The sequence below is a fragment of the Aspergillus campestris genome (genome assembly GCF_002847485.1).
Source record: "Aspergillus campestris IBT 28561 chromosome Unknown P168scaffold_18, whole genome shotgun sequence".
Taxonomy (NCBI): Eukaryota; Fungi; Ascomycota; class Eurotiomycetes; order Eurotiales; family Aspergillaceae; genus Aspergillus; species Aspergillus campestris.
Window position 1 is genome coordinate 25,220 of NW_020194353.1, and position 26,345 is coordinate 51,564.

The 26,345-nt window shown below is 53.9% G+C and overlaps 8 protein-coding genes across 8 annotated transcripts; 3 read left to right on the forward strand and 5 right to left on the reverse strand.

The window, feature by feature from the left end:
- Window positions 1-58: 58 nt before the first annotated feature.
- P168DRAFT_261133 (cytochrome P450) lies at window positions 59-2,298 on the reverse strand. Its single transcript, XM_024834690.1, has 6 exons — window positions 1,713-2,298; window positions 1,163-1,601; window positions 687-1,025; window positions 486-633; window positions 395-405; window positions 59-331 (listed from the first exon to the last, which is right to left on the reverse strand). The coding sequence occupies exons 1-6, from the start codon at window positions 2,078-2,080 to the stop codon at window positions 158-160; spliced, it is 1,479 nt and encodes a 492-aa protein (XP_024688447.1). The 5' UTR covers window positions 2,081-2,298; the 3' UTR covers window positions 59-157.
- A 441-nt stretch (window positions 2,299-2,739) lies between these two features.
- On the reverse strand, window positions 2,740-4,284 carry egl3 (putative extracellular endoglucanase/cellulase; the record flags this gene model as incomplete). Its single annotated transcript, XM_024839147.1, has 4 exons — window positions 2,740-3,673; window positions 3,722-3,819; window positions 3,865-4,141; window positions 4,188-4,284. The coding sequence occupies 4 exons, from the start codon at window positions 4,282-4,284 to the stop codon at window positions 2,742-2,744; spliced, it is 1,404 nt and encodes a 467-aa protein (XP_024688448.1).
- An 888-nt stretch (window positions 4,285-5,172) lies between these two features.
- Window positions 5,173-6,255, reverse strand: P168DRAFT_276958 (uncharacterized protein; the record flags this gene model as incomplete). Its single annotated transcript, XM_024835591.1, has 2 exons — window positions 5,173-5,910; window positions 5,974-6,255. The coding sequence occupies 2 exons, from the start codon at window positions 6,253-6,255 to the stop codon at window positions 5,173-5,175; spliced, it is 1,020 nt and encodes a 339-aa protein (XP_024688449.1).
- Window positions 6,256-7,330: 1,075 nt separating this feature from the next.
- P168DRAFT_83318 (uncharacterized protein) lies at window positions 7,331-8,838 on the reverse strand. Its single transcript, XM_024842164.1, has 3 exons — window positions 8,188-8,838; window positions 7,978-8,104; window positions 7,331-7,912 (listed from the first exon to the last, which is right to left on the reverse strand). The coding sequence occupies exons 1-3, from the start codon at window positions 8,646-8,648 to the stop codon at window positions 7,385-7,387; spliced, it is 1,116 nt and encodes a 371-aa protein (XP_024688450.1). The 5' UTR covers window positions 8,649-8,838; the 3' UTR covers window positions 7,331-7,384.
- A 395-nt stretch (window positions 8,839-9,233) lies between these two features.
- On the forward strand, window positions 9,234-11,450 carry P168DRAFT_261139 (potassium transporter; the record flags this gene model as incomplete). The annotated part of the gene is made up of 2 exons (XM_024834691.1): window positions 9,234-10,749; window positions 10,803-11,450. Coding segments are annotated over exons 1-2 (1,842 nt in total), but the record flags the coding sequence as incomplete, so codon positions are not given.
- Window positions 11,451-15,327: 3,877 nt separating this feature from the next.
- On the forward strand, window positions 15,328-16,035 carry P168DRAFT_322772 (uncharacterized protein; the record flags this gene model as incomplete). Its single annotated transcript, XM_024840605.1, has 1 exon — window positions 15,328-16,035. The coding sequence occupies one exon, from the start codon at window positions 15,328-15,330 to the stop codon at window positions 16,033-16,035; it is 708 nt and encodes a 235-aa protein (XP_024688452.1).
- Window positions 16,036-17,069: 1,034 nt separating this feature from the next.
- Window positions 17,070-19,198, forward strand: P168DRAFT_313748 (universal stress protein; the record flags this gene model as incomplete). Its single annotated transcript, XM_024839698.1, has 4 exons — window positions 17,070-17,716; window positions 17,765-18,155; window positions 18,218-18,790; window positions 19,163-19,198. The coding sequence occupies exons 1-4, from the start codon at window positions 17,421-17,423 to the stop codon at window positions 19,196-19,198; spliced, it is 1,296 nt and encodes a 431-aa protein (XP_024688453.1). The 5' UTR covers window positions 17,070-17,420.
- A 986-nt stretch (window positions 19,199-20,184) lies between these two features.
- P168DRAFT_83405 (putative eukaryotic translation initiation factor subunit eIF-4F) lies at window positions 20,185-25,888 on the reverse strand. The gene is made up of 6 exons (XM_024842165.1): window positions 25,047-25,888; window positions 24,129-24,569; window positions 21,247-23,874; window positions 21,107-21,190; window positions 20,647-21,029; window positions 20,185-20,590 (listed from the first exon to the last, which is right to left on the reverse strand). The coding sequence occupies exons 1-6, from the start codon at window positions 25,704-25,706 to the stop codon at window positions 20,446-20,448; spliced, it is 4,341 nt and encodes a 1,446-aa protein (XP_024688454.1). The 5' UTR covers window positions 25,707-25,888; the 3' UTR covers window positions 20,185-20,445.
- Window positions 25,889-26,345: the final 457 nt, after the last annotated feature.

A 26,345-nucleotide genomic window follows, 5' to 3' on the forward strand; every position in this document is an offset into this window, starting at 1 on the left:
AAGGAAGAGCACTAGGCAGCTATGCTATTTATACTGTATACTAATCTAAACCGCACCTCAGCCACACTTCTTGAAACATGGATTCAATAACCCAGCGGGATCCGTGCCTCTCCAGACATCATCCACACAATGCGCCTCAAGCCATCGCGGAGACAGATCAACTCCGGGCACAGCACCTTAGCCGCACCTCTTCCGCCGGCGGATGCGCCGATTTGGAATACCGATTCGCCTTTGGGACACGATCCATCGGACGACCAATTTGGTCGCACAACGTCAGATCAAAGGCAGCCACAAAGGATGCAACAACGACAGCCACTTCAAGCTTAGCCAGCTACACATGACGGGTTAGCAGATCCATCCAACAGCCAGCCACCAGGCGTTCCAGCCCACTTACCCTCATTCCCACTATAGCAGCAAAACTGATTAGCATGCTGTTGCTTCATGCAACACAATAAGCACAAGACAAGAAAAAGCAGTAAACTCACAGCACGCATGCCGTCCCGCGCCCCACCCCAAATACGCCAACGGCGTGCCTTTATCCTCCGCCCGGCCCGGTGAAAACCGCGCCGGATCCCACGTCCCAGGGTCGGAATAAACCGCGGGATTGGCGTGGGCTTCTTCAAGAATATAAAACTGTATTCTTGCTCAGCTGTCGTTTCACCAACAAAAGGAGGGGATCGGCCTACTGCGTAGGACCCACCGGGGATCACCTCTCCTGTCTCTCCGATGGGAATGTCCCTGTCACTGCAGTTCCGCCGGTACGTGGTAGCTGTTAGGTGCATGCGGATGCACTCGCGCAGACATAGGTCGAGCACAGGGAAGTCGGACTCCCACGTTTCGAGGGGGGTGCGCTGGAGGGTGTGAACCGGTGTTTCCTGTGGAGATGAGCGATAACGAGTGAGTACAGCGTCGATTTCCGCTCGCGCTTGCGCCATCCAGTTTGCGTTGCCCGAGAGATAGACAAGAAGCCAGACGGCCATGAGGGGCGTGTTGATTTGAGCGGCGAACAGCGTGGCCATGAGGTACTATCAGGTTGGTTTCAGAAGAGTCCGCGGGAAAAAATGAAAAAAGAGTAGAAGTAAAAGATAGTAAAAGAGCTCACAGTAACAACCTCCCCCATCGACAACCCCTTCTCCATCAAAATCCTCAACACCCCATCCACCTTCCGCCCCGACCCCCTCACAGCATCTCCCAAATACCCAGCCAGTTCCCGAATAGCAGCCACCCGCCGCCGATACCCCGGCGTCCGCAACCAAGGCACAAGTACCCTCCCAGCACTCGTCGAGCCCTCAATTTTCCGCAGAAGAGCCGGGCCCAAACCAGCCAGCGACGGCGAACTAGCACGCACATCATCAAACCCCGCCGCGCTCATCGTAAACTGAAATACCAGCCGATCCGCGACGTCGAATGGATCAACGAGGGTACTCGTCCCTGACTGTGCGGTTACGGCGTTGGCAGCGAACGCTAGCATAGATGATAGACACCGGCGAATGTTCTCAGTGCGCATAGTTCGCATGATGTGCGCGTTAATCTGGTATCCTTGCCAGCCGGTGGAGGGCTCAATCTGGGAGGGGTCGACTGTGGGGAAGAAGACGGTGAAGCTGTTGTTGGCGTCATTTTATACATTCTTTTCAGTCTACTGGGTGCGTTCCTGATGCTGGAGTGGAGTGAAGAGTGCTAGAGTACAGCGAGAACGCTGGGGGTGGACTCACCCCTCAACCATTTCCATCTCTCTGCGGTGAAAGAACGCTTCTCGACCTGCTGATCTAGACAGCCCGACGAGGTGATGCGGCCCCACAGCGAGGCTGAAGTTGCCGGTGGACGAGGCCGCCACGCCCTCGTTGTAGAAGCCGTGGCGGTTGTTAAAGAAGCGCCACGTGCTGAGGAAGGAAGGACAGTAGCCTGAGGCGAGTGGTTTGGGGGTACTACGGTCGTCGCGGGAGCGAGACGGTGGTCGATGCGCGATGGTGATGATGTACGCGAGGACTGTCACGAGGAGGGCGATAATGCTGCGGGTGGGCCATTCTGGGCTTTGGGCTAGTACTCTGGTGAGAGCTTCCATGGTGGTGCCTGTCATCATCTGCTTGCTGTGTTGGGTGCTGTATGTATGGTCGGTGTTTGTCGCTTCCACGGATGGTGCAAACTGCGTGGCTGTGGTAGGAGGATATCATGGATGAGGAAGGCAATTATTAGCGAGATGGCGATTGAGGGCTTGAAAAGGGTGGGCGTCTGGGCCATTGTAATGCTGTTTTTGTCTTTGTTGAGGCCTGTTCTGTTCTGTCTGTATCCTTAGTTCCAGATACGATGAGATGTTGAATCCGGTGGTGTGAGTGGGGTGGTGATTGGAGCCCGCTTATTAGGGTTTCGGAGCTTCTTTGTTTGGAGATTCAGTGGTGGATGCTGAGGCTCTTGGCGTGACAGGGACAATATGAAGCATTTTGGAAGGTTGGTATTGTTGGATCTTGTTTCGGGCTACGGGTCAAATAGAAGTGCTTATTCGAAGGTGCATCCTTTATAGCCATGGGGGCAAGTGCGTCATGGTGGATAACCTAAATAGATGTCTCACGGCAGATAGTACGTAAAAAAAAAAGAGTTTCATTGTTCTATTGGATTGCAAGTCGCATTCTCTCCGGGAGAAAACAATTGGGTAGTATTGGAGTAAGTCCTCCCATGGTCCAACAGTCGAGGTCTCGTATTGCGATAGGTGTTTATGGGCGTCTTCAACAACCCAAATAAGTGCTTTAGACACACATGGAGTACTCAGGGCTCTGCTCGATGCACTTCATCGAGCCGACACACTGCGTAGGGCCATCCCAGTTGGCTCCTCCACACTGCTGGAGAGGTCTGGCCTTGTTGGGCTCGGCCGTGCCGGTGGGTGCAGGGGCGTTGGTGGGGGGGGCAACGATAGGAGTGGCAGTGAGAGAGTCCGTGGGAGCAGACGTGGGAGCAGACGTGGGAGTAGACGTGGGAGTAGACGTGGGAGCAGACGTGGGAGTAGACGTGGGAGTAGACGTGGGAGTAGACGTGGGAGTAGACGTGGGAGTAGACGTGGGAGCAGACGTGGGAGCAGACGTGGGAGCAGACGTGAAAGCCTCAGGAGCGAACTCAGCCTTCACATCCGCGCCCGACGCTGCCGCAGAGCCGTCCACGAAGTATTTCTTCAGGATAGGCAGGTAGGCATCAGACGCCTTGCCCTCCTCGGGCTCCAGGTTGTACATGTAGTCGCCCCACCACGGGCCGGCAGCCCACCACTCGGCGCCCATCCAGACATCGCTGTTGGTCGCCATGTGGTCCAGCAGGCCCTCGACGGCAGTCTCGCACTGCTCGTTCACACCGCCGGCGAATTCGCCGAGGAAGCCCTTCTTGTTGTTGTCCTTCAGCCACTGCGTCGCGGTCTGCATGCGCTCCTTGCCGATCGTGGAGCTGACGCAGGTCTCCGACGTGCCGGAGCCGTCGGTGTCCAGGTACTGGTGCATCTCGTAGACGATCTTGTCTTGGGGATCGCTGAGCTTCTTGAGGTTGTCGTTGTTGTCGGCCCACTTCCACGCCCCGGTGTACTGGTTGCCCTCGACGAAGATATACTGGGTCTTGGCGCCAGCGGCGCGGATGCCGTCGATGGCGGCTTGGTTGAGATTCAGTACGAGGGACTGATCCATGTCGTGGTATTCGTTGTCTGCACAGCATTAGCTTGGTAGGCGCTTGAGGGAAGCGTGACGCATACTGGTGTCGAAGATGACCTTCTCGTTGGAAGAGAATTCGCCCGCAACAGTCTTCCAGAAGGATTGGAAGTCGGCTGTCGACGAGATGATATTCCCGGAGCTAAATGCGTTAGCGGTTGTATTCAGAGGCAGATAAAAGACATACTATCGGCCGTAGTTGTGCGGGTCGAGAACCGCGTAGGCACCGCTATCCGTGATGGACTGGATGATCTCCTTCAGGTGCTTCAGGTACGTGGCATCCAAGCTGCCAGACATGTCGTTCGGGACGAGTCGCTCCATGAGGAACGGCACCCGGAAGATGTTCATGCCCTCGTTACGCAGGGCCTGGATCTTCGAAATGTCGGGGAAAGTATAGTCGGTTCCCGGAGTGCCAGGGATGTTAGACTCGCCAAATTCGGCGCCAGACTCGTTGACACCGACCCCTAGACTGTTAGTATTTATTACTGCCAGGGGGGAAAGCATACATACAAGTGAATCCGGTATCACGCTTCTTCATCTCCCTCCGGGGGTAAGCGTGCACCAGGCCGGCGGCGCTGGCGGCCATGATCAAGGCACCGAATCTCATATTGAAGGATAGTTAAAAGAGTGTATTGAAGGTGAGTTAAGAACGAGTGGCTGAGAAGATAATTGCAGAATGAAAGGCAAGAACCGGTCTTGATGTCCAAAAAGAGGCAAACAACGATAGAGCAGCAGGATCGGTGCCTTTATGGGATTGGGCATCATTTATTCATGATCAGCGATGTAATTTCACTGGAGATCTAGGCCAGATCCTGAGACAGACAGGTCGTTTTGGTTCCACATCAGCCCACCGATGGATATATCAATCAGCACTGGAAACTGGAGATTTTCCTTCTCATCTTGGAATTGATCTTGTCTGCTAAGGGTGATAAACTGAAGCCAAAGTGTCGGTATCATGCTTATATCCTCTTGGGTATGATGATGTATAATTCACGATAGGTCCGACAAGGTAATTGAGGCTTTCGGATAGAATACAAACCTGGTCGGACACGGCGATCCTGTCTGCCGAAACGGCAAGATAGGATCCATGAGGACGGAACGTGGTTATGGATGTTCAACATGAAACACGATGCCGTCTCGGAGATTTGTTGACGGGTGGAGCATCCGGGTATTAATTGCCGAGCATCGGCCATCCAGACACAAATAGATTGTGCCTCCCGGGACAAAACTTGCTCGAACATGGGACAGTATATTGAGTGGTGCCCCAGCTCTGGATATAAAGGAATATTATGGGGTAAATCATTGGCGACTGGATCGGGTGTACCAAGCTTTTCATATTCTACCACCCGTGTCATTAATCGAATTTAGCACCTGTCACGGACAGGGTGCTACAACCACGGCAGTATCAGCGGCTTATGGTCGCTCCTTCCAGAGACCAAAGAGCCAAAGATAGCTGTTGCCAGTGCTATGCTGGTGTCTCTGTTATGGAAAGGGCTTAGTGTATCATTATGTTCCATTCATCTATCCAAGAATCGTCGCTCGGGGTATCAAACGCGTCAAACGAACCATCGAACATCGCTTGCCATTCGGATTTTGTCAATGGCGGGTCGTTATATTCCAGTGTCAATCCGTACGGCTCGAACTGTTCACGTAGACAGTCCATGCGGTCCCAAGGATATTCCATAGGCTCGGCACTTGCCATACGCGGGGAGAATTCGACGCGGATCTTCCTCAGAGCTGACTTGCGCGCGACGGCTTCTTTCATAAGTCCTCGTAGCCAGGATTCCTCCTGATCATTGAATCCGCTCCACTTGAGACCATATAAGATTTCCTCTTCAAACGACCATGTGAAAGTGTGGAGTTTGGGTCCCAGGAGCAGGTCTGCATGGTCTGGAGACCACCGGAGAAACTTTCGCGTTTGGTGCCCATTCACTGACCCCATTACCCACCTCGAGAGCAGAAGCGTCTCAAGATTTGGAAAATCGGCTGCATTGAACAAGGTCTCTGCGCTTGCGCCTTCGGCGAAAAAGGAACCTATCTCTATCGTTCTAAGCGTGTCCCGGTGGCCTGATAACCACGAATGAAGCATAGGCAGATCGGCGCCGTCGATGGGCGACCGGTGCAGGGAGAAACAGACCAGCTCTTTGGGCCATTGGATTAGCTGGGCAATCGCGTCCGGGGATGCCCTAGTCTCGGAGATATCTAGTGCCTTAAAGGAGGCCGTTTGGTAGTCCTATCTCGGGTCAACGTCGTGCTAACATCGGAGGCGGAAACCATTCATGGGATCAATAATTACCTTGGGCTCCACACATGCCGGGCCACTCTCAATCTCTCCAGCTCTCACCACCTGTAGCTTCTTCAGTGATGTGAAAGGGACTTGTTTCACGATGTCTCGGAGATTCATTCTGGCAAGCGAACCCTTGATTTGAAAGACTGCCAGTTCTCGCATGTGCTGACCGGCTGACCGGATCAAATCCCACGTCAATTGAGTCGGCCGATCATCGGGTCCCGCGACAGTCGCACCATCCCAGGCAGGAAACAACTCAACGGCGAATTCCAGGGTGTGGACTCGAGTCATCCATGCGAATAAATCATCCCAAATACGATAATGATCTCCATCGACTAGGTCTTTCCCGTTAATTTGAACTTCTAGCTGCCGGCACAGTGGTCCCAGTGCTGGAGTCTCTCGCAGTGTTCTATGGAGCAGCATGAAGCTCTCGGGCTCGGGTTTGAGCCTCGGGCTTGGCCCGAACACAATGGTATGGTATATAAAAGGAAGCACCAAGCGGTGGAACCGCCGACATACAAGGGCCACTTGTCTCGTGGATGGGTAGGAGCGAATCGAGTTGTCGAAATCCGCTCGGGGGCTCTTCAGGGAAGCGAAATCAATGATTATCACAAGAACCTCATCTGGGAAGTCGAAGATGGTCAATGCCATGGCCGTGACTCGGTTACGAATTGTGTCGAGACTTGTTGGGTATCAGAACTAAACTTTGAAATACAAGACTCAGCCTTGAGTCTGGGATTGAGCGAGTTGAGATAAAGGTAGGACGTAGAAGTCGTTCAAGACAGATTGAAGGTTGTTCGGCTGGAGGATGGAGAAGAAACCACGCGGGGCGGCCAATCAGCAGTTCATCTCACATACCTAGCACTAGATCATCACTTCTCAGTAGGGATTAGTGGTAATGTCGACATTTGACCATCTCTACGGAGTACTTCTAGACAAGATAGAAATTATATGATTAGTTGCGGCCACTGTGGCTCATTACTGGCAAATGACTTCCTGCCCAGCTCCTCAGCCGTGTACGAGCTCATGATCAACACCACCCCTGTCTATCCAACCAAGATGAGTATGAATACTACCATCCGATTGGCATCAATATAGCCATTGGGCTTCTTGAAAGCGCTGTAGAATAAGCATATAAATGGAGGTATGCAATGTAAGCAAACAGAGAGTAGGTTCATTTAAAATCAATGAACATGACATTCCCGAAGCTATAAAAAGGTTGCAAGATCAATATAAAACCAAAAAGAAAACTGCAAATCCCAATAACAAAATGACAATTAACCGATTGCACCCACCAACTCCGTGCCACTGATCAACTCCAAACAAGAAACGCAACGTCACAACTTGCCATCTCTAAAGAATCATAAAATACACGATCAGTAATATCGTCCAAGACCTCAACAAGAGAAGGGAGATATATCTAAACCTCACTTCCCAGCCCCCACCCACAAAACGGACAGTACTGCAACCCACCAGGTGAAACTGTCGACCAAGCATTCAGACACCTTTCACACGCCTGTGACACATACTGTGGGAGCGGGCGCGGCGGGCCCATATACAGACGCTGGAGGATATCAACCGCCAGAAGAGGGTGCGAGTCCAAGAAGTTCCTGAACTCGAGGTTGGCAATAAGGGCAGACATCCTCACGCAGGCTTCGTCGAGGAAAATGCGCTGTATGTTGCGGTTAGATTCCGATGTCTCTTCCGCCAGAAATGCGTCTCTGAATCCGGCGATGAACTCAGGGAGGGTACGCTCGGGGAGACTGAGGGGGATGGCTTGCTCGGCGCGGTAGGCGAGGTCCCAGATTTCGAACACCTCTGCGAGACGGGCGACCTCGGAGAAGTGCGTGATCGGCGTGTCGGGGAGGATGATTGACGTTAAAGGATTGTAGATGTAGCGGACAAGGATCTCCACTGCGGAGGGAGATTCGTCCCTCATGTCGAGCGTCTGGTGGCTAGTTAGTATAGGTTTGGCTGTGCTTTTTGATCTGATGATCATATGTGGGAACTTACAGCCGGGGAGTCAATGAGAAGACGAGAAAATGTCTCGTTTTGAGAGAGGACATTCTGGTGGGCGTAAAGATCACCCGCGGCAGTGTGAATGATCAGGTTGGGGGGCGGACCTTGATGGTAAGATGATCTGTTTTCTGTTAGCATCGTGGATATATAGATTTTGTTTTATCTTGCTATTGTCTACAATACAATGATAGGGCTATCACTTACTCTCCCACGCTGTCCTCAAATCCACTACTCTCGTCACCAACGGCCCCAGTCATAGGCTGGACGCCAAACCCGAGCTGACTCCCACCGTCAGAACTCAATGTCTCGCTCTCGTCTGAGACATCGCCGTCTGTCATATTGACAGACGACTCTGCCCCATTTGTGAGCCCTGCATTGGCGATGAGAACGGGGCTGGGAGGCGGAGTCAGTTGCCCATCCTCGTTCACGAAGACGGTACTGGGGTTTTCCCATGGAATGTTAGGAGCGTCAGACATTGCGATATGATTTTGAATGTTATGATGGACTCTAAAGATGATCTTCTTCAAGATGATGGTGGTGTATATGGTGAAGGAGATGAGTTGACGAGAGTCGGGATTCTGGCGAGAAAGTGGGAATCCCCCGTCTTGGGGGGTAGAAGGTTCCATCGGGCTGAGCCTGGCCTGGTGACTTGAAAGATCCGTCATTTTTGAAGTCTAACTGTGTATATTGACGGCATCCGTCGTCTTGATGATGGCATGATAGCATCTGCCCGAATGGGAATATCTCCGCAAGAAGAGGATGAGCTCATATAGAACGCAATAGAAGACGGACTATCCCACATGACCATGAAGACATGATAACACCGGGGCTTGTAAATAACATCGACATATACAACTGTTTGACTTGGGAGAGTGAAGTTTTCAAGATATGTCACTAAAGTCCCCACACGACCTACAATAAAGACAGGAATAGCCCTAACTCCACTACCCCAGATCCCCCAAAGTCTAAACCCCAACCATAATGATAACGCCCCTCCATTATCAACATAAAATCAAGATACTAGTGCAGATCATATCGTAACATATCCCCCTTTCCAAAGTCAATAAAACAGGAAGAAGAAAGAAGGAGGGGGCAAAAAACCAATGACGCTCCACATAAACTCGTTCCTTGACATCAACGGCGCGCGATTAATCCCAACCAGCCAACCTGCGTCCACCGCCCCTTCCCTGCATCCAGGTTCACCCTCAATCTGCGAGCGATTATCTCAGCGAATTGCATCTGCTGGTCGAGTTCATCACTTACGCTTGCTGAACCAGTCGGACTGCTCCCCCTTTTTTTACCTGGACCCGCTGCACCTTGGCTGTCGCTTGAGGACAGCCCCCTTCTGACGATTACCGACTGACTACGCGATGTGCGACGACACCCCCAGCATGAGCGATTTGTTAATGCGATGCAGCCACTGCTTGGGTGGATCATGCTCTCGTCTATGCTGATGACTTAAGGATTGAGAAGGACTCGCTACGGGTTGTTTCTTTGGTCTTTTGTTCAGTTTTCTCTTTCTTTTGTATCGGGTCGTTCGATGAGGCTGGATCGCTCACTGTCGGGACAAAAATGCTACAGCCACCCTCCGACAAATCCCCCCTACGGATACACCACCACTACATCTATATCTGCACCTGGGCCTTCGTCGGTTCGATCATTCTCTATCTCCCCGGGAGGCTCACCTACGTCGATGCCCTGCTGCTCGCGACCGGCGCCGCCACCCAGAGTGGCCTGACGCCCGTCGCGCTGGACCGTCTGCACACCGTCCAGCAGGTGACGCTGTGGTTCATCACCATGGTCACCAACATCATCTTCGTGCACTCGCTGCTCGTGTTGATCCGTCTGTACTGGTTCCGAAAACGCTTCCGCAACGCCATCCGCGACGCCAAGTCCGTCTGTCGCACCCAGCGGCGGCGTCAGAACGAACACCTGGCGGAGGTGCAGACGGCGATGCCGAATCCTCCCGGCTGGGAGCCTTCGAGGTATAGCTGCGAGAGCACACCGACTAGGCGGCCGTCGACGGATGGAGAGGAAGGACGGGCGTCCAGCCCGCATATCAGCTTTGATCGCGGGTTGAGACCACTACGACCGCCACGCCGGCGTCGGTCGTACTCGAGCTCGTTCTCGCGGACCACTACGGACTATGGGACCGAGGGGCTGGGCGAGCGCGACGGCACCTTTATGCCCCTGCTACCGTCGCTGACGTGGCAGCAGTCGATTGCCAGCTACTCGGACTGGGACGAGACGCAGAAGGAGGAGCTGGGTGGGATTGAATACCGGGCGTTGAAGACGCTGATGGTGATCTTGGTTTGTTATTTTGTGGCTCTGCATGCGCTGGGCGCGGTGCTGTGTGTGGCGTGGGTCTCGCTGGATGCGCGACATGGGCAACTGCTGGAGGATATGGGGATCGGCCGGTCGTGGTGGGCGGTGTTCACGGCGGGGTCGGCGTTCAATGATTTGGGGTTCACTTTGACGTCGGATTCCATGGAGTCGTTCCGCACCGCGTCCGTGCCGCTGCTGGTGATGACTTTTCTCATCGTGGCAGGGAATACGGGGTTTCCGTGCTTCCTGCGCTTGATCATATGGGTGCTCAGCAAGGTGACTGGGTATGGGACAGCGTTGGATGAGGAGCTGCAGTTTCTGCTCGAGCATCCTCGACGATGCTTCACGCTGCTGTTTCCGCGCGCGGAGACGTGGAGACTGGTGGGAGTCCTCCTGGCGCTCAACGCCTTCGACCTGTTTGTCTTTTATACGTTGCAGACTGTAAGTGCCCACTAGTTGGACGAGAAGCCAACCCACACTGACATCCCGACCAGACTCCCCAGGAAATCACCCCCGTGGCATCCGGGATGCGTCTCATCAACGGACTCTTCCAGATCGCCTCGACCCGGACCGCCGGGTTCAGCATCACCTCCCTCCGACTCCTCCACCCAGCGGTGCAAGTCTCCTTCGTAATAATGATGTACATCTCCGCCTTCCCGATCGCGATATCCATGCGCAAAACAAACATCTACGAAGAAAAATCCCTCGGCATCTACGAAGACGACGAAGACAACATAGACTGGGTCACAGGACGCCCAGTGCCACCCCCCAACAGCTGGACCGCCCACATCCAGCACCAGCTCGGCTTCGACCTCTGGTACGTGATGCTAGGATTCTTCCTGATCGCGCTGGCGGAAGGCGCACACATGCAGCAGCACCACGGCCCCGACGCCGCCTTCTCCCTCTTCCCGGTGCTCTTCGAGATCGTCTCCGCCTACGGCACAGTCGGATTAAGCCTGGGGTATCCGCGCAGCGAGACGAGCCTGTGCGGGCGGTTCTCATCGGCAGGAAAGCTGGTTATCATTGCGATGCAGCTGCGCGGGAGACACCGCGGTCTACCGCATGCGATTGACCATGCTATCCTCTTGCCGTGTGATGCGCAGCCGATGGGCGGGGATGGCGAGTGGTGGTGGAAGAGGTGGTTGAAGAGGAGGTCGAGTTTGGGGAGTGTGGTGGGAGGAAGAAGGGAGGAGGGGACTGCTGGGGAGGTGGAGAGATTACTTTAGTTCTATAGTATACCTAGTAATCTATAACGAGCTACTTGTTCCAGAGTAGGATAAGTATTTAAGTATCCTATAGTCAATCTATACCTACTAGTAAGCATATGAATATTAACCTAAATCCACAAGTAAATAAAGACATCCCGGTAAGCACGGAGCACTAGCTAGATATCAGATAGTATAACAAAACCATAAACAACGACAGTGAACCACTAGACTCCGCCCATCGAACAAATCTCCAAATCAGGAAAAACATCCAAAACATTCAAAAGCTAACTAACTAGCTAAAGGTTCAAATCCCAGGTGGAGACCGTCCATCCGATACTCCGATTCTCCGATGAGAGGCGAAAATTTTTGATAGTTGATAGTGAAGTGATACCCGTATCGGCGTATCCACTGTTCATTATCCAGTATCCAGTATCCGGTATCCACAGGTATGGGTGGGTATTGTGCCGTGCCGGCCCGTGGCAGAAAAAGATTTTTTATTTTTATTTTTCACTTCTTTTTTTTTAACAGGAATTGGATGAGTATAAAACTGAGGGTAAGAATAAATTCTATCTATCTACTCTACGGAGTACAGGGTGAGATATAGGATGGGTTTTATTTGGAATCAAATTCAGAAGTCAAGTTAGATTTCTGGAGATGAACAGATTTAGGGCTCATGTCTCCATTTAATGACTGAAAGGCATAGTGTATATTTTCCAGAGCCTCAGGCTCAAACCTCAAACCTCAAACCTCAAACACAAGCACAGGGAGTCGGATAGATCGGTAGACCGGTTAGGTAGACAGAAGACTCCACAAGCCGAGGCTCGTGATATTGTCCCGGCAGCATAGACGGAGAATCCACTCTTCTTCAGCTGGTAGTGCTGGAAGATCACGGAACAGGAGCTGAATGATAGGTAAAAACCAGTGGGAACTAGAAGATTCTGGTCCAAGGACACTGACTGACTCACAGGGTGGGGACAGCAACTACAGCAACAACCTCCGAGTCGGCGATTTGGATGCCGTGCCCGATCGGATTATGGATCAAAGTTGTGCTTTGGTGAGTCACATTTGGTTTAGTTTTAGTAATGTTTGTGGGCATAATTTTGGTGGGCCGTGCGTATAATTATAGGGAATATTTATGTACATAGCTATGCGTTGATTATGCTATATATAATCATAAGTGATAGTGATCAGTGATCAGGGCTTCATATTGTCCATTCCTTGTTGGAGACTGTCAATCCAGCTAGACATAACCTCAACAAGAATCTACTCTTGCATCATCACAATCTCATTGTCCTTGTCCAAGATCCGCCCCAAGAGACCCGGTTTGAAGGGGTGGCTCACGTGGCTGGATGACGTCAGGACTTTAACACCCTCAGAATGAGGCCATGCCAAGACCGTCCAGCAGCCGAGGCACTCCCTTATGCACAATTACATCCAGTCATCCACCCACTCGGCGTGACACTTCCAGAATGACCGTTCGTCGCGTGGTGGGGCCTCTTGGCTGGCTGTCTTGGAAAGAATGTCGGACAAGACCGTCTCGGATATGTGAGATGGGCTGATTATATGCATATTTCCATCTCTATCTAATCTATCTATCTGCCTATCTCCGCGGATGGTCACAAGCCACAGGGGCCCAGGGCGGTGCTCGATCCTTGGGATCACTCGGGCATGATGATCTATTCCTACTGTGGAATTGCATTTGCTTATGTTGGATCTTGCTGTAGTTGTACTTCATGAAAAGAGATCTGCCTGGGTGTAGGAGTTCGTATTGCGTACTCTGGAAACGTTATTCTGCTCCCCGCTGGTAGATCTGCTTGGCGGATACTGCAGGATTGTGGACAGTAAGATTCATAAAGGCCACGTCGACTGGGCGGTGAAAAGATATCATCATTTAGTCCCAACTTGGGTCTGTCAGTCCCGCAAGGAGGCAGACGCCAAGACTGGATTATCATTTATTGTTTATTATTTATTCATGTAGCGTGTATAGTGTATAGTGTGGATGGTGTCCTTCGGCCTCTTCTAGAGCCGCAACGCGTTGCCCCGCCGTTGGTAGATGGCTCGGTCCCCGTGCGTCAAGGCGTGCTGGCTGCGGATTACGTGGGCGTCTGTGGTCTTCTCTTCCTTTTCCTCTTCATTTGCGATGCGGTCTGCGGGGTCAGGCTGAAACAATTCGATCTTGTGGCTGATAGACTTTACCGTTTAGTTCTACATTTCTGTTAGGGGGTCAGGGGGATAGTAGGGTATGCTATGGCTAGATTCGCCTCTGACATGGGGGAAGAATGATGATGATGATGATGATATCAATACCCCGTTGGACCACCAAAACAGAGCCTTGTTGGGGGAAGAAGAGGGGCACTTGGCATAGCGTAGCTGATGATCATTGCAGGGTTCTTCCCCCTCAATAAAGACCAGTATTGGTTCCCATTGGATCCTCGTGGTTTGAACGGCCCGTGTGAGGTGAACACGAGCGATTCAATTGAATGATTAAAAATCCAGTGGTTTGAAATCAAGGACTGATTGTAGTAGATTGATGGAGAGCGTCCATCGAGTTCCATGGACTTGGGCGAGTGAACGCCGAGCGGCATTGCTCACTAATGCCTGTTGGCCCAGGCTAGACCCGGGCCCAAGGATGGTTCCTCCGCGGGTGAGCATTAATAATGAGTTAATGACAGCCTGGGGTGCCATAAACCCGAATCTCCGTCACGGTCTGGAATTCTGGATAATTAGTTTGGATTTTGTCCTGCAGTACCGATTGATGCTGCCTTCTTGACTAGGAATGTGCAAAGTTAGTGAGGATTGGTCTTCCCTCCGGATGACGGAGACAGACAGAGTAAGTATGAAGGATACCGGACATAGGCCATCCGATGCTTGGCAGAGACGGAAGAGAAGGAGAGAAGGAGGAGGCGGTGAAGTGGAGAATTCTGTCTGACTGAATTCAACAGCCGATCCACGGATTCCAACTGGGTCAATCGCGGTTCGGACTTAAGCGGGCTCTCGGAAGCTGAGAAAATCAAGGAAAATCCACTAGAAAATTACTAACGACTAGTTTTCCGACCACTTTTTTTTCATTATTTTTATGCTTGGCCCAAGGGATATTAGAAATAAAAAGAATTTCAAAGTAAAAAAAGAATCGTTCAGCCTGGAAAAGTCTATCAGAAATCCGGATATATCAAGTCCCTACCTTCCCCCGTCGATCATCGTAAATGTGATTCATATATTTCTTCCTCTGTCCACTTCATCCATCCGAATTCTTCTACATCGACTACTCCTCCATCCTACATACCAGGAATTAAAGTACCTACATACTACAACCACCACCTGCTGAACACATCACCACGGACATTCATACTGCAGACTTTCTACCGATCCTCGCCTCATCGACTCCCAACATCTCAACCTATCAACTACTCCCACCCCTAGCACGGACTATTGCTGCGACAACGACATCCTGCAAGGTGGAGACGATAGCGAGCATTGTGAAGATCTATAAATTCGGTCAAATTATAATATCCCTGCAAAAGTCTGCCTGACTCACCGCTTCCGGTTGCGCCGATCCGCGATTGGACCAAACGTCCCCACCGCCGGATCCAGCCAGGAAGTGACTGCCTGAGTCACCGCGACGAGTCAATTTGTCTGGGCCTTTGCGGGAGCTGGACATCCATTCGCCATGACTACTTCTACTTCTACTTCTACTTCCACTTCCACTTCTCCTCCTCCTTCCTCCTCTTTCTCTCTCTCTTCTCCTCTCTACACTTCTTCCTCCCCCAGCTCCTACTTCACCTCATTGGCTCGTCGCCGCCAACAGAAGAAAATGAGCGTTACTCAAACCTACTATCTCGCCCACACCGCCCGCAAGAAGCTCACCCGGGAAGCTTCGCGGGCGGACCACGACCTGCGTCTCCTCGTCGGCCATGCCAACCTCCTCGATAACCTTATGCTCGACCTCGCCGATGCAGAGCAAGAGCAAGAGCGCTGGTTCAACCAGACCGTCAGCGGTGTCAACAAGAGCGTCCCCCAATCCGAGCGCCGACACATTCAGTGGGCCGACGCCCTGGTCGAGGACCCCGAGGAGGATTGGGATGCTGAAGATGTCTCCGATGCCGACTCCGACCTCAGTGACGACTCGGATGACCTCAGCGATGATGATTATGAGCTGAACGAGGACTTCACCCCCGTCCGCCGGCGGGCCCCGTCGCCGGTGGCCATCGTCACCGAGAAGGAGGTCTCTGCCGATGACGACTCCGACTCCGACTCGGAGTTCGAATACGAAGACGACGAGGATCTGAGCGATCTGACTCTGACCCGCTCGCCCTCGCGACAGTCGCCTCCCGACCTTCTCCCCGACTCCGATGGTGAGTCGGAGGATGACGCCATGCCGCCCTCGCCTCCCCAGCCGATGCTGGAGTTTGGAGAAGAAAAGACCCCTCAAACCACGGAGATTCCGCTCTCCGATGCGGGATTCGAATCCGAGTTTTACGTCCCCAGTCAACCGCAAGGCCCTGTCATTGAATCTTATTAAGATGATTTGAGTGCTTGCTTCGTTGTACCCATACGTGATACCCTGGTTTTACTTCATTCGCATTTTCTTTTCCACCACAGCATCATCGGTTGAGCATTTGTCCTTGCATACGGCGTTTTCATTTGGGAGGATTAAAAAAGAATGAGAGGATGGGATCCATATCGGGCACCGACCTCGATGGATCTCCGTGGTTCCAGACCACATCCTTTGGCATTATTTGGTGTTCAGGCCCACTTTTTGGGCCGTGATTTGTTTCTTTTCCTTTTCTCCATCTCTACCATCTCTACTTTGCATATGTTTCCAGCGAGCAGACCACGCAGGCCGCGGCTTTTTTTGTATAGCGCCTAGCATGGCATGAAGATCTACGATGATGACCCGTATATAGCTCGCATTTACATCTAATCAATCTTCAATAACTCATCTCAAACCAATCTTCCTCTCCTGTTCCTGAATAGAGTAAAATCAAATCAATCGAATAAATCCTTCGATCCTGTCCAAAGGCAGGTACATTATGTCCTGCCCAATCCGGGCCTGACGCCTCATCAACTGGCATGTGAGGGCGCCGCTCGACCCAGACGCGCCTTCACCGCTGGATCCATCCCGGATCAGTGACGGATCAATCACAGGCGGATCAACCGCTAGTGTTAGGACTAGTTGGGACTGGACTGTTCCTTGTTGAATTTTTTTTTTTCTTCTGTCTTTTTTGGAGGGAGACAAGTCTCAACAGGGGCTTTCTGCAGGGTGACTTGTTTCTTGTTTCTTGTTTTGTACTTTGGGTGTTGGGCGTGGGTGTGTCGGGTGGGTTGATCCGTTGATAAGGATAAGGTCTTGTGGCTGTTCTATCTGTTGGTGATTCGATGGTACTTTTAATATTATAATTTACAATAAATAGTTATAATGATATTACCATAAATGTTCCATAATATTTACAATATATAGAAATGTATACTAGAATACAAGGTCAGTAAGGTGACTGACCTGCCTGGTCAGGCAGCAATACGCGCCCGACCGCCTTGATCTGCCGTCATACCATCGCCTCCTCCAACCACTTCAACAATCTCCCCATCTCAGCTGCATCCGGAAGTCCTATCCTTAGTATCCTGTCCATTCCAAAGCTACCCTCCCTCGTTCCTGAACGGGTAGCTCGTCGCCCGACATTCCTCCCGACCTCCCTCCATCAAACCATGATCGTCGCCCTTTCGAGGGGTCCACTGGCTGAACTTCACGAGCTTCACGCTGGCTGAGCGGCACAGGCCCCTTGCTTCTTCACCGGCATTGATTGGCCGCCGGAGTCGGTGCATTATCGTCCTGCAGAGCTTATCGGGACTGCAGTGTCTTGTCTGATCCTCCCACCTTACTCTCCACTTCCCACGACAGCCCCTATCATGTCTACCGCCTCCCCGAAACCGTCTCCCAGGCCGTCCCCGCGCCCCTCCCTTGACGAAGAGCGTCCGGAGACCCCCTCCCAGTCGAGTACCGAGCAGACCTCCCAGACCGACAATAGCCCCCGCAGAAAGTCCATCCAATTCAGCGTCGCCTCGGCGGCCGAACCACAGCCGGAGCAGCAGCGCTCCTCCAGCGCGTCCGGTCGACGACGACGGGTGTCACAGCCCGACGTGCCGGATCGGGAGAAGGACAAAGACCGCAACACTGGTCGGGGGGTGTCGCCTCCACCGCCCAAGTGAGATGTCCCACACAGACCAGTCGGGTACACAGCTAACAAGGACAGAACCTACGAACGTGGCGTCTCGTTCAACACCTTCGACAACCCCGATGCAGCCGACTTCTCCCTCACGCTGAACTACAAGCACAAGGGATACCAGTGCACGCGCCGCAGCCGGACGTTCCTCTGCGGGACGGACCAGAACGACTACTCCGACTTTGCGCTGGAATGGCTCATCGACGAGCTGGTGGACGACGGCGACGAGATCGTCTGTCTGCGCGCTGTGGAGAAGGACTCGAGCATTGCCAGCGATGCGGGCATCGAGGCGGGGAAGCATCGCCAGGAGGCGGAAAAGCTCTTTGAACAGGTGATCCAGAAGAACAGTCAGGACGAGAAGGCCATCAGTTTGGTTCTGGAACTGGCTGTCGGGAAGGTGCAGGACATAATCCAACGAATGGTTTGTCTTCTCCTCTGCCTTTCCCATCTGCCTCTTCTTTCCGTAGGAAGCTAACCAGTCAGATCCGAATCTACGAACCCGCCGTCCTCATCGTCGGCACCCGCGGCCGCAGCCTCGGCGGCGTCCAAGCCCTCCTCCCCGGCTCCGTCTCCAAATACTGTCTTCAGCAGTCCCCGATCCCCGTAATCGTCGTCCGACCGTCGCCCAAGCGCGAGAAGAAGAAAAAGAAGCGCATGGCGGACCCCACCCGCCGCAGCTACAACCACATCCTGGAGATGAGCGAGCGCCGCGGCAGCCACATCTTCGACCGCAAGTCCAGCGCCGAGAGCAGCACCGCGCGACTCCCCGACGAGGAAGCCGCCGTCGCTGCCGCCCTGGGCCTCCCTCCGTCTTACCAGAACTCGCGCACCTCGCTGTCTACGTCCGAGCGCAGCGGCAGCGTCAGCCACGAGGACGCCAGCTCGACTGGAGAGTCACCCGACGCTGCAGTGACTAGCCCGCTACCTGACAGTGTGGATAACACGGAGTCGGAGGGTGAGAGCGATGCTGATGATGAGAAGGAGAAAGAGAAAGAGGACCAGCCGGTCTATTCGTCGAACCCTAATATCCCGTTGATTGTCACGGGGGATGACACGGTCACTAACCAGTAGATCTGACTTGATATGCTTTAGATTAGTTGACGGATGGATGGTGCTGTATACCACGACTGATGTTTACTAGATAATGAATTCTACTCATGCTTATTAGTATTACTATCACTTGTTTATCCGTATCTACCACCTCCCTAACACCTCCCCACCACCTACATACCTACCTACCCACCCATTTACACAACTACCCACATCCATAACCAACCAAGTATCCAAAAGTACCCAGTCAGTCAACAAAAAATGATGATACCAACCAACAACAGAACCCCCAGTAAGGCAAATAAGTACCATACTATCTATACCAGCAGTGTATACAGAAGACCCAACCGGGCCCAGCATTAACAAAACTGAATAGAGACTGAGCAGATAGACACTAGATCCATAGACCCATAGATCCATAGATACAGAGTTAGATAAGATAACTCATCCAGCGGTTAATGAGTTTGGCGGTATCCATGGATTGTGGAAAGTATACTAGATTACAGTGATTGGGTTGTCGGTTGTGGCTTTACTTTCCTCAACTGTACATCCTATACTATGCTAGTTACTATGACTAGATGTTATCGTGTTGAGTTGCAAGTGGGTGAGTATGAGATAGGATAGGTATGATAGAACAGGATACAGTCTGAATAGTAGTTGAAGGTAAGTGGGTGGATACTACCTACTCCGTTCAGCACTACGAATACATCTACGACCCCAAATCCAATCCCTTACAATATCACATATCAACCCTAACCCAGCCAAAACCTACACAAGAACCCAAACCTAGTCCTAAAAAGAAGAGTGAAAGATAAACTGATAGTAATAGTAATAATAATAATACTAATGATAATAATAAAAAACCGAACTTTTCTAAAAAAGGAAGCGAGAATCGAAAGATAGGAAAAGTAACATAAAAAGAGAACGTCTAACCATATGCAATGCATACACAAAACACGCGCAAATGAGATAGGAAATAACAACAGGATACGAAAGAAAGAAGAAAGGAGAATCAGAAAGATAAGGACCGGGCACAGTATTGTCGTCAATCAATCCTGGGCTGGCTTGCTTTTTCTTTCTTGCTTGCTTGCGTTCTTCTTTCTTTCTGTGGTCTCTCCTGCCGGGAATCAAATCAATCATTCAATCCATTAATCACTTCCGTTGGGGGTGTCTGAACATCCCTATAAGTGATTGATAGATAGATGGTGGAAAAGGTGGGTGTAGTAGGAAAGTAGGTAAAAGGGCTCTCCGGGTATTTTGAAATGCAAGAAGCAATTAAAACACACGAAGGAACAAAATGAAAAGCAATCATCAAAGAAAGAAACAAGGAAAGGAAAGGAAAGGAAAGGAAAAAAGAAAATCTCCATGTTCAAAGAAGAAACATTCCAATCTTCAGCTAGATTGTCTTTTTTGATTCTCCCTCTGGTTCGTTCGTTGGTCCGTCCATCATCGATCGTCATTACCGTCGCTTTTATTTCTTGGATGTGTTTTTTTTCTTTGTTGATTTTTTGACTTTTCTCTTTTTTTTCCCGCTCGTTCATTGTGTACATTCCATATGTCCCTCCGTCAAAAAATATAATCATGCACGAGAAGGGAAGAGGGGAATAGACAAAAAAAAGAAACAAGAAAAGAAAAGTTGTGAAAGAATGAAAGCCACGTGTCTATGACGCGTCGGTGCCGTCCTTAGACGGGGTCTTGGACGGCCGTCGCTCCACGGCGGGCTGCGACTTGCTGAGCATCGGCGAGGTGTGTGCCGACGGCGGGGACGTCGCGAGACTGTCGTGATCCTGCAAGCTGGCCAGGGCACTACATTCAATTGTTAGTCGAGTCAAACACATCATGAGGGGAACGAGAAACTGTACCTGAACGCGTTCATCGAGGACGCGGCCTCCTTGTCTTCCTTCTTGCCGGCGGGCGGCGTGCCCGTACGGCTGCTGGCGCCGCTGTCGTCGCTGCCGCGCACCAGATTGCCGCCGGGGCCCAGGTTGCGACGGCTGTTGCTGCGCGATCCAAGCATGCTGGACGGTCCGAACGACATGGGCTGGCTCGTGTTCCGCGCCGTCCGCAGACGTCGCAGATCATCGCTGCCGACCTTGCTCGACGCGTAGTCGGGAGGGGGCGCCTGGTGGCCGTAACCACCGAAGTTGCGCGCATCACCGCGGCCCATGGCCATCCGGCCGCCGCCGCGGTTGTTCTGCTGCTGCCGCATCCGTTCCATCTCGGCTTGTTGCTGAGCACGGGCGGCCTGGACGAATCAGCACAGTTCCAGTTATTGTTGAAATTTCTTTCAAGGGGGAGAAGGGAAGGAAAGGGAGAACATACCTCTTCACGGATTTCGTGGATGGTCTTCGGTCCCTTGTCGGAATCCTTGGACCTCCAGTTGGCAGCACGGAGATCAATGATATCCTAAAAGAACCGGTTAGCATGAATAGATAACCAGATGGGAGAAAAGAGATACATACCAGAATCATGAAGCGCATACGGCTGGGCAAACCTTCGGTCTGCACCATCATCTTAATCCGCTGGAAGTACACGTCCATCATGGCGTGGCCGCGCTCGGAGACGTCGAGGCTGGCACCGATGGTGCGCAGCAGGCTCGTCAAACTCTCGACCTCGGCCTCGTCGGGCATGCCCTCGTAGTCGACCAGCTTCTTGACACACTCGTGCATGATACGCTCCGTCAACATGCCCAGCTTGTACAGCTCGCCGATGAACTTGACCAGACCCAGACCGCGTCGCTTGGCGGCGGCGGCCTTGTAGTACTCGTCGGACATCATGGCGGCCTCCTCGGTCTCGCCCTCGGGCTTGGGCGGCAGGTTGACCTTCCAGCCGCGCTCGAACTCCTCCTGACAGCGGTTGAGCAGGTACTTGCGGAACAGGCTGCCGCCGGCGACGACGTTGCCGGCCTTGTCGTGGATGTTGTCGTCCTTGATGTCCGGGCTCATGCTCTCGAGCATGCTCTTGCAGAACTTGGCGTAGATGGACGCCCAGTGGGCCTCGTCGGTGGCCTTCTCGAAGGTGAGCTGGATGACCTGGCGCAGGGTCCGGCCGTCGGTCTCGTCCTTGGACTGCGAGACGATCTCCAGGATCTGGCCCGAGATCCGCGGGAAGTTCTCCGGCGTCATCTTGTTCAGCGCACCCTTGACCTTCCGCTGCACAACGTCGGGCGGCAGATGGGTCGAGCCGGGGGCAGGCCCGGCCGCGGCGGACTGGACCAGGCTGCGCGGCTTCCAGCCGGAGGACGAGACCTGCAGGGCCCCGACGTCCATGCCGGCGGTGAGGGGCATGCTCTTGGCCAGCTCCTCCTCCTTGCGGTGGTGGTTCTTCTCGCGCTTGCTGGTGTTGCGCGTGTTGGACCGGGGGCCGGAGCCGACCCGCGGGGACGGGGGCATGCCCATGGCGTTGGACGAGTTCGTGCGGCTGAGCGACGGTCCGCCCATGCGCATGTTGTGGAACTGGCCGAAGGGGTTGCCACCCATGGAGGCGGCGCGGGCGACGTTTTGCAGGCGGATGTCGGACGGCGTGCCGGGACCCATGCTGCTCCGCGACGGGCCCATGCCGAAGTGGCCCATCTGAGGGGCGCCGGGGAGGCCGCCGGTGCGCGAGCCGCTGCGGCTGCCCATCGGGGTGCGCGCCGATTGGGGGCGGGAGGCGGCATCGCTGTCGCCGACGGTCTCGCGCACGCGGGCGTCCCAGTCGATGGACGGCTTATCCTTGAACACGGACTGGAACTGCAGCAGGAACTCCTTGTTGTAGTGGAACTTCCGCTCGGTCGGGGCGCTGGCGTTGAGGGCCGGGTTGGGAGAGACGATGGAGTCGGGGTAGGTGACCTGGCTGAGATCGCGGAGGAAGCGGGCCGACTGCAGGGCCTTCATGGCGGCGCTGGGCTGCGGCGGCTCGACCGGCTTGGTCTCCAGCTTGAGGGCGGCGGGCTTGGGCTTGGCGGCCGCGGCGCTGGCGGGCTTGTCGGGCGGGCCCATGGCATCCGCGGCGGACGCGGGCTTCGGCGAAGTGCCCTTGGCGGCGGCATCGCCCTCGGTCGGGAGTCCCAGGCGCTTGCGCTCCCGGGCCTCCTCGACAGCCTCGGCCTCGCGCTCGGCCTTCTTCATGTTGGCCTCGTAGTTCTCGAGTTCCTCCTTCTCCTTGCGATCGGCCTCCTCCTTCTTGCGCTGCTTGTCCTCGTTGTACTTCCGCTCGATCTCGGCCTCCTTGGCCTCCATCTCGGCGATCTCGCGCTCGATGGCGTCGTAATCGATTTCGTCGTCGTCGGCCGGAGCGGCAGCCGGAGCGGGGGCCGGGGCAGGGGCAGCCGCCGCGGGCTCCTCCTTCTTCTTCTCCTCCTCCTCCTCCTTCTTCTCCTCCGGCTTCTCCGCCTCCTTCTCCTTCAGGCTGAGATCCTCCAGACCCTGGCGGGCCTTCTCCTCCTCCGTGGGAGCGGGAGCGGCCTTGGGGGCCTCCGTCGGCTTGGCAGCGGCGGCAGTAGCGGCAGCGGCCTCCTCGGCCTGGCGCCGCTGGTCAGCCTCATCCTGCTCGATCTTCTGGCGCACGGCATCCTTGAGCTCCTGCTTCTTCTCCTCGTCCGTCTTGAGAGCCTTGGAGTCCGTGCGAGCGTGATCGGCGCGCGGGGGCGGCGTGGCGGTCGGGGTCGCGATCTTGACGGGGGACGGAGTGGCGCGGGCGGGCGAGGCCGGGGGCTTCTCAAAGGACTTAACGGAGCCGGTGCCGGGGTCCCGGATGACGATGGGGCTGCGCTTGGCGGGCGGGATGACGAAGTTCTTTGCGGTGGGGTTGGGGCTGTTGCCCGCGCGGCTGCCGCTGTGGGCGTGGCCGGGACCGGCGGGTCCGACCGGGGGCGGGGGCCCCTGGCCGCCCAGGCTCGAGCCAGGTCGGTCGTTGGACACCTGGGAGGGGGTGCGCGACAGCGGGGTGGCCTGGGGGGGACCGGCGGGCACGGGGTACTGGCCCTGGACGAAGCCCGGCTGGGCGGGGTAGGGGATGCCGGGCCGGGGTTGGGGCGACGGGGGGGTCATGAACTGCATGCCGTAGTTGTTGGGCGGGTAGTAGCCGTAGCCAGCATCGTAGGGGTAGTTCTGTCGATGTTTCATCAGCGTTAGATACTGCTCGAACTGACCACTCTCAGGCGCCAAGTTGGGCGGCGGCAGCGGCACGGGACCTTGGAGCCGCGGGGGGTGGGGAACATGGGGCCCAGTGAGCATCGCCGCGCGCGAGCCTGCCCGACGCCGGGGAGGCAGGCCGCGGCGCGGCGGTCTCGGGGTATGGGGGGGTGAGGATGGGAAGGGGGAGGAGGTTGATGATGATGATGATGAGGTGGGTGGGGTCTCACAGTCTGGGGGGCCATGTGTTGCCCGTAGCCGTAGGGCTGGGGAGGCATCTGGGGATGGGCCATGGGGACCTGGTTCATCTGCGGCGTGGTGGCCGGGTGGGCGTTGGCCAGGGCCGGGCTGCGGTTGGCCTGGTGCGGCGAGTTGGGGAAGGGGCCCATCGGGCGACCCTGGTTGGGGCCATGGAACTGCGGGCCCATGTTGGGACCGCCCCGGGGCTGGTTGGGGGAGCGGAAGTTGGGACCGGGCGAGTAGGGCATCTGGCCCTGATAGCCCGACTGCGAGTATCCGCGACCGCGGCCACCCTGGTGCGGGTAGCCACCCCGACCGGGGCCACTGCCCATGTGGTTGCTCATATCACTGTGCGTAGACTGGGAGGATTCGCGGCGCAGGTGAGTGGATTGAGGACCGGGACCCAGGGGGGCTTGGGACGACGGGCGCATCTAGAAGAGGCGAGTCGAGCGTTAATAAACTAGATTCACCCTCGAGGAATGTATGCCAAGCAGGGGGAAAGAATCTTCTGCGGTGTGGAATGATGGGATCGAGATGAAGATCATCTCGTGTGGGAGGTGAAAAAAAAAAAAAAAAATAGAATGGGAAAAAAAAGACGGGAAGATCATAAAAACAGACACGAAACAAACGAAGAGAATGCCAAGACACGACCAGGCCCGTAAATTTTTTCCGGTCTCTTTTCTTTGGGCCGCCCCGATCCGATTGTTCTTTGTGTCCGACGCACCAGATTGTTCACCGCAGGAAAGGAGCGCAGCGACACACAAATCACATGGAATCGAGTACGAAACACCAGCAGATAACACGTAGTAAAAATAGATAATAATAAAATAAAATATGCACGATTCAAAATCACAACCGGAGATGAGGCGAAAAAAAAAAAAGAAAAGAAAAGAAAAAAGAAAACTTACGTTGTCACCAGCCTCACCGAAACTTCCAAAGTTGGGAACGTTCCCCTGCGACTGATAGGACGACGGAGGAGGACGACCGCCGCTGGAGGCCGGCTGAGGGATCGGCGAGGGCGAAGTCTGAGGCGAAGTGATGCGCGGGTTCGCCGTGGCAGCGACGCCCAGACCCGACTGGGGCGGACCGGACAAGGCGGCCGGGGCCCCCAGGTTGGGAGAGGTCTGCTGGTTGGCGAAGCCAAACTGCAGACTATTGGGACGCGAAGACGGACCCCCGTTGGGGATGTAGCCCGAGGTACCGGCGGAGGTGATGGTCACGGAAGGTTTTCTGGCGTGATCGGGCTGGGACGAGTTCGCCGGGACGGAGGGAGAGGAGGCAGAGGCGGCCGGGGCGCCATTGACGATGGTGACGCCCGGCGACTGGGACTGCTGCATGGGTTGGCCGCTCACAGGAGATGGTGCAGACGACTTCCCATGGTGCGACGAGCCGCCCACGGTGACGGGAGCGGCGGTGGAGTCCGTCGCGGACTTCTTGGTGGCACTAGCGTAGGAGGAGCGCGAAGACGAAGAGGTCGTCGTCGCTTGATTCGCGGTGGCGGAGGAAGGAGAAGAGACGCCGGACTGTCCGTTAGATTGAACGTCTGCCTTGGGAGGGAGCGATGTCATTAGACAGGTTTGAGGGGGGGGAGGGGGGAGGGGGGAGAGGAGAGAGATTTTAAAAAGAGAGATGAATAATAAGAGAAGAGCTCTCAGATGTGGGAGAGAAGAAGAAGAGAAAGAGGAAGAGGAAGAAGGTGAGAATGAGATGACGAGAGGGGGAGAGAAAAAGATGAGAGCGCGGGATTTAGTCAGGAAAAAAAAAAAAAAAAAAAAAAAAAAAAAGTGTGGGAGAAGAAAAGACAGAGAGTTGGTTGGTGGAGTGGAGGGAATTGTGGAGGGACGACTGAAAATTCACCCAGCAAATAGAATACATATAAAATATATGATATAATATGTATGATAAGAGAGGAATACAATATGAAATATGATCATATAAATTACTGTGATTGAATCAAGGACGGTCACAATCCCTCAGTGTTCTCTGTGGATTTGGCCTGAGAAATCAGGGCATCTCCAGCGGAAGCGAAGATGAGGCGACGATGCTAACTATACGGCATTTAATTCAGTGATCAATACGAATCTATGGAATTAATTATAAATAGACACGAATACAGACAAAATATGAAGACATGAAGAGAAATAGAGTATAAAATGATATGAATGTGATATTGGGATATATTTTAGATGAACAGTTTGATACTGACC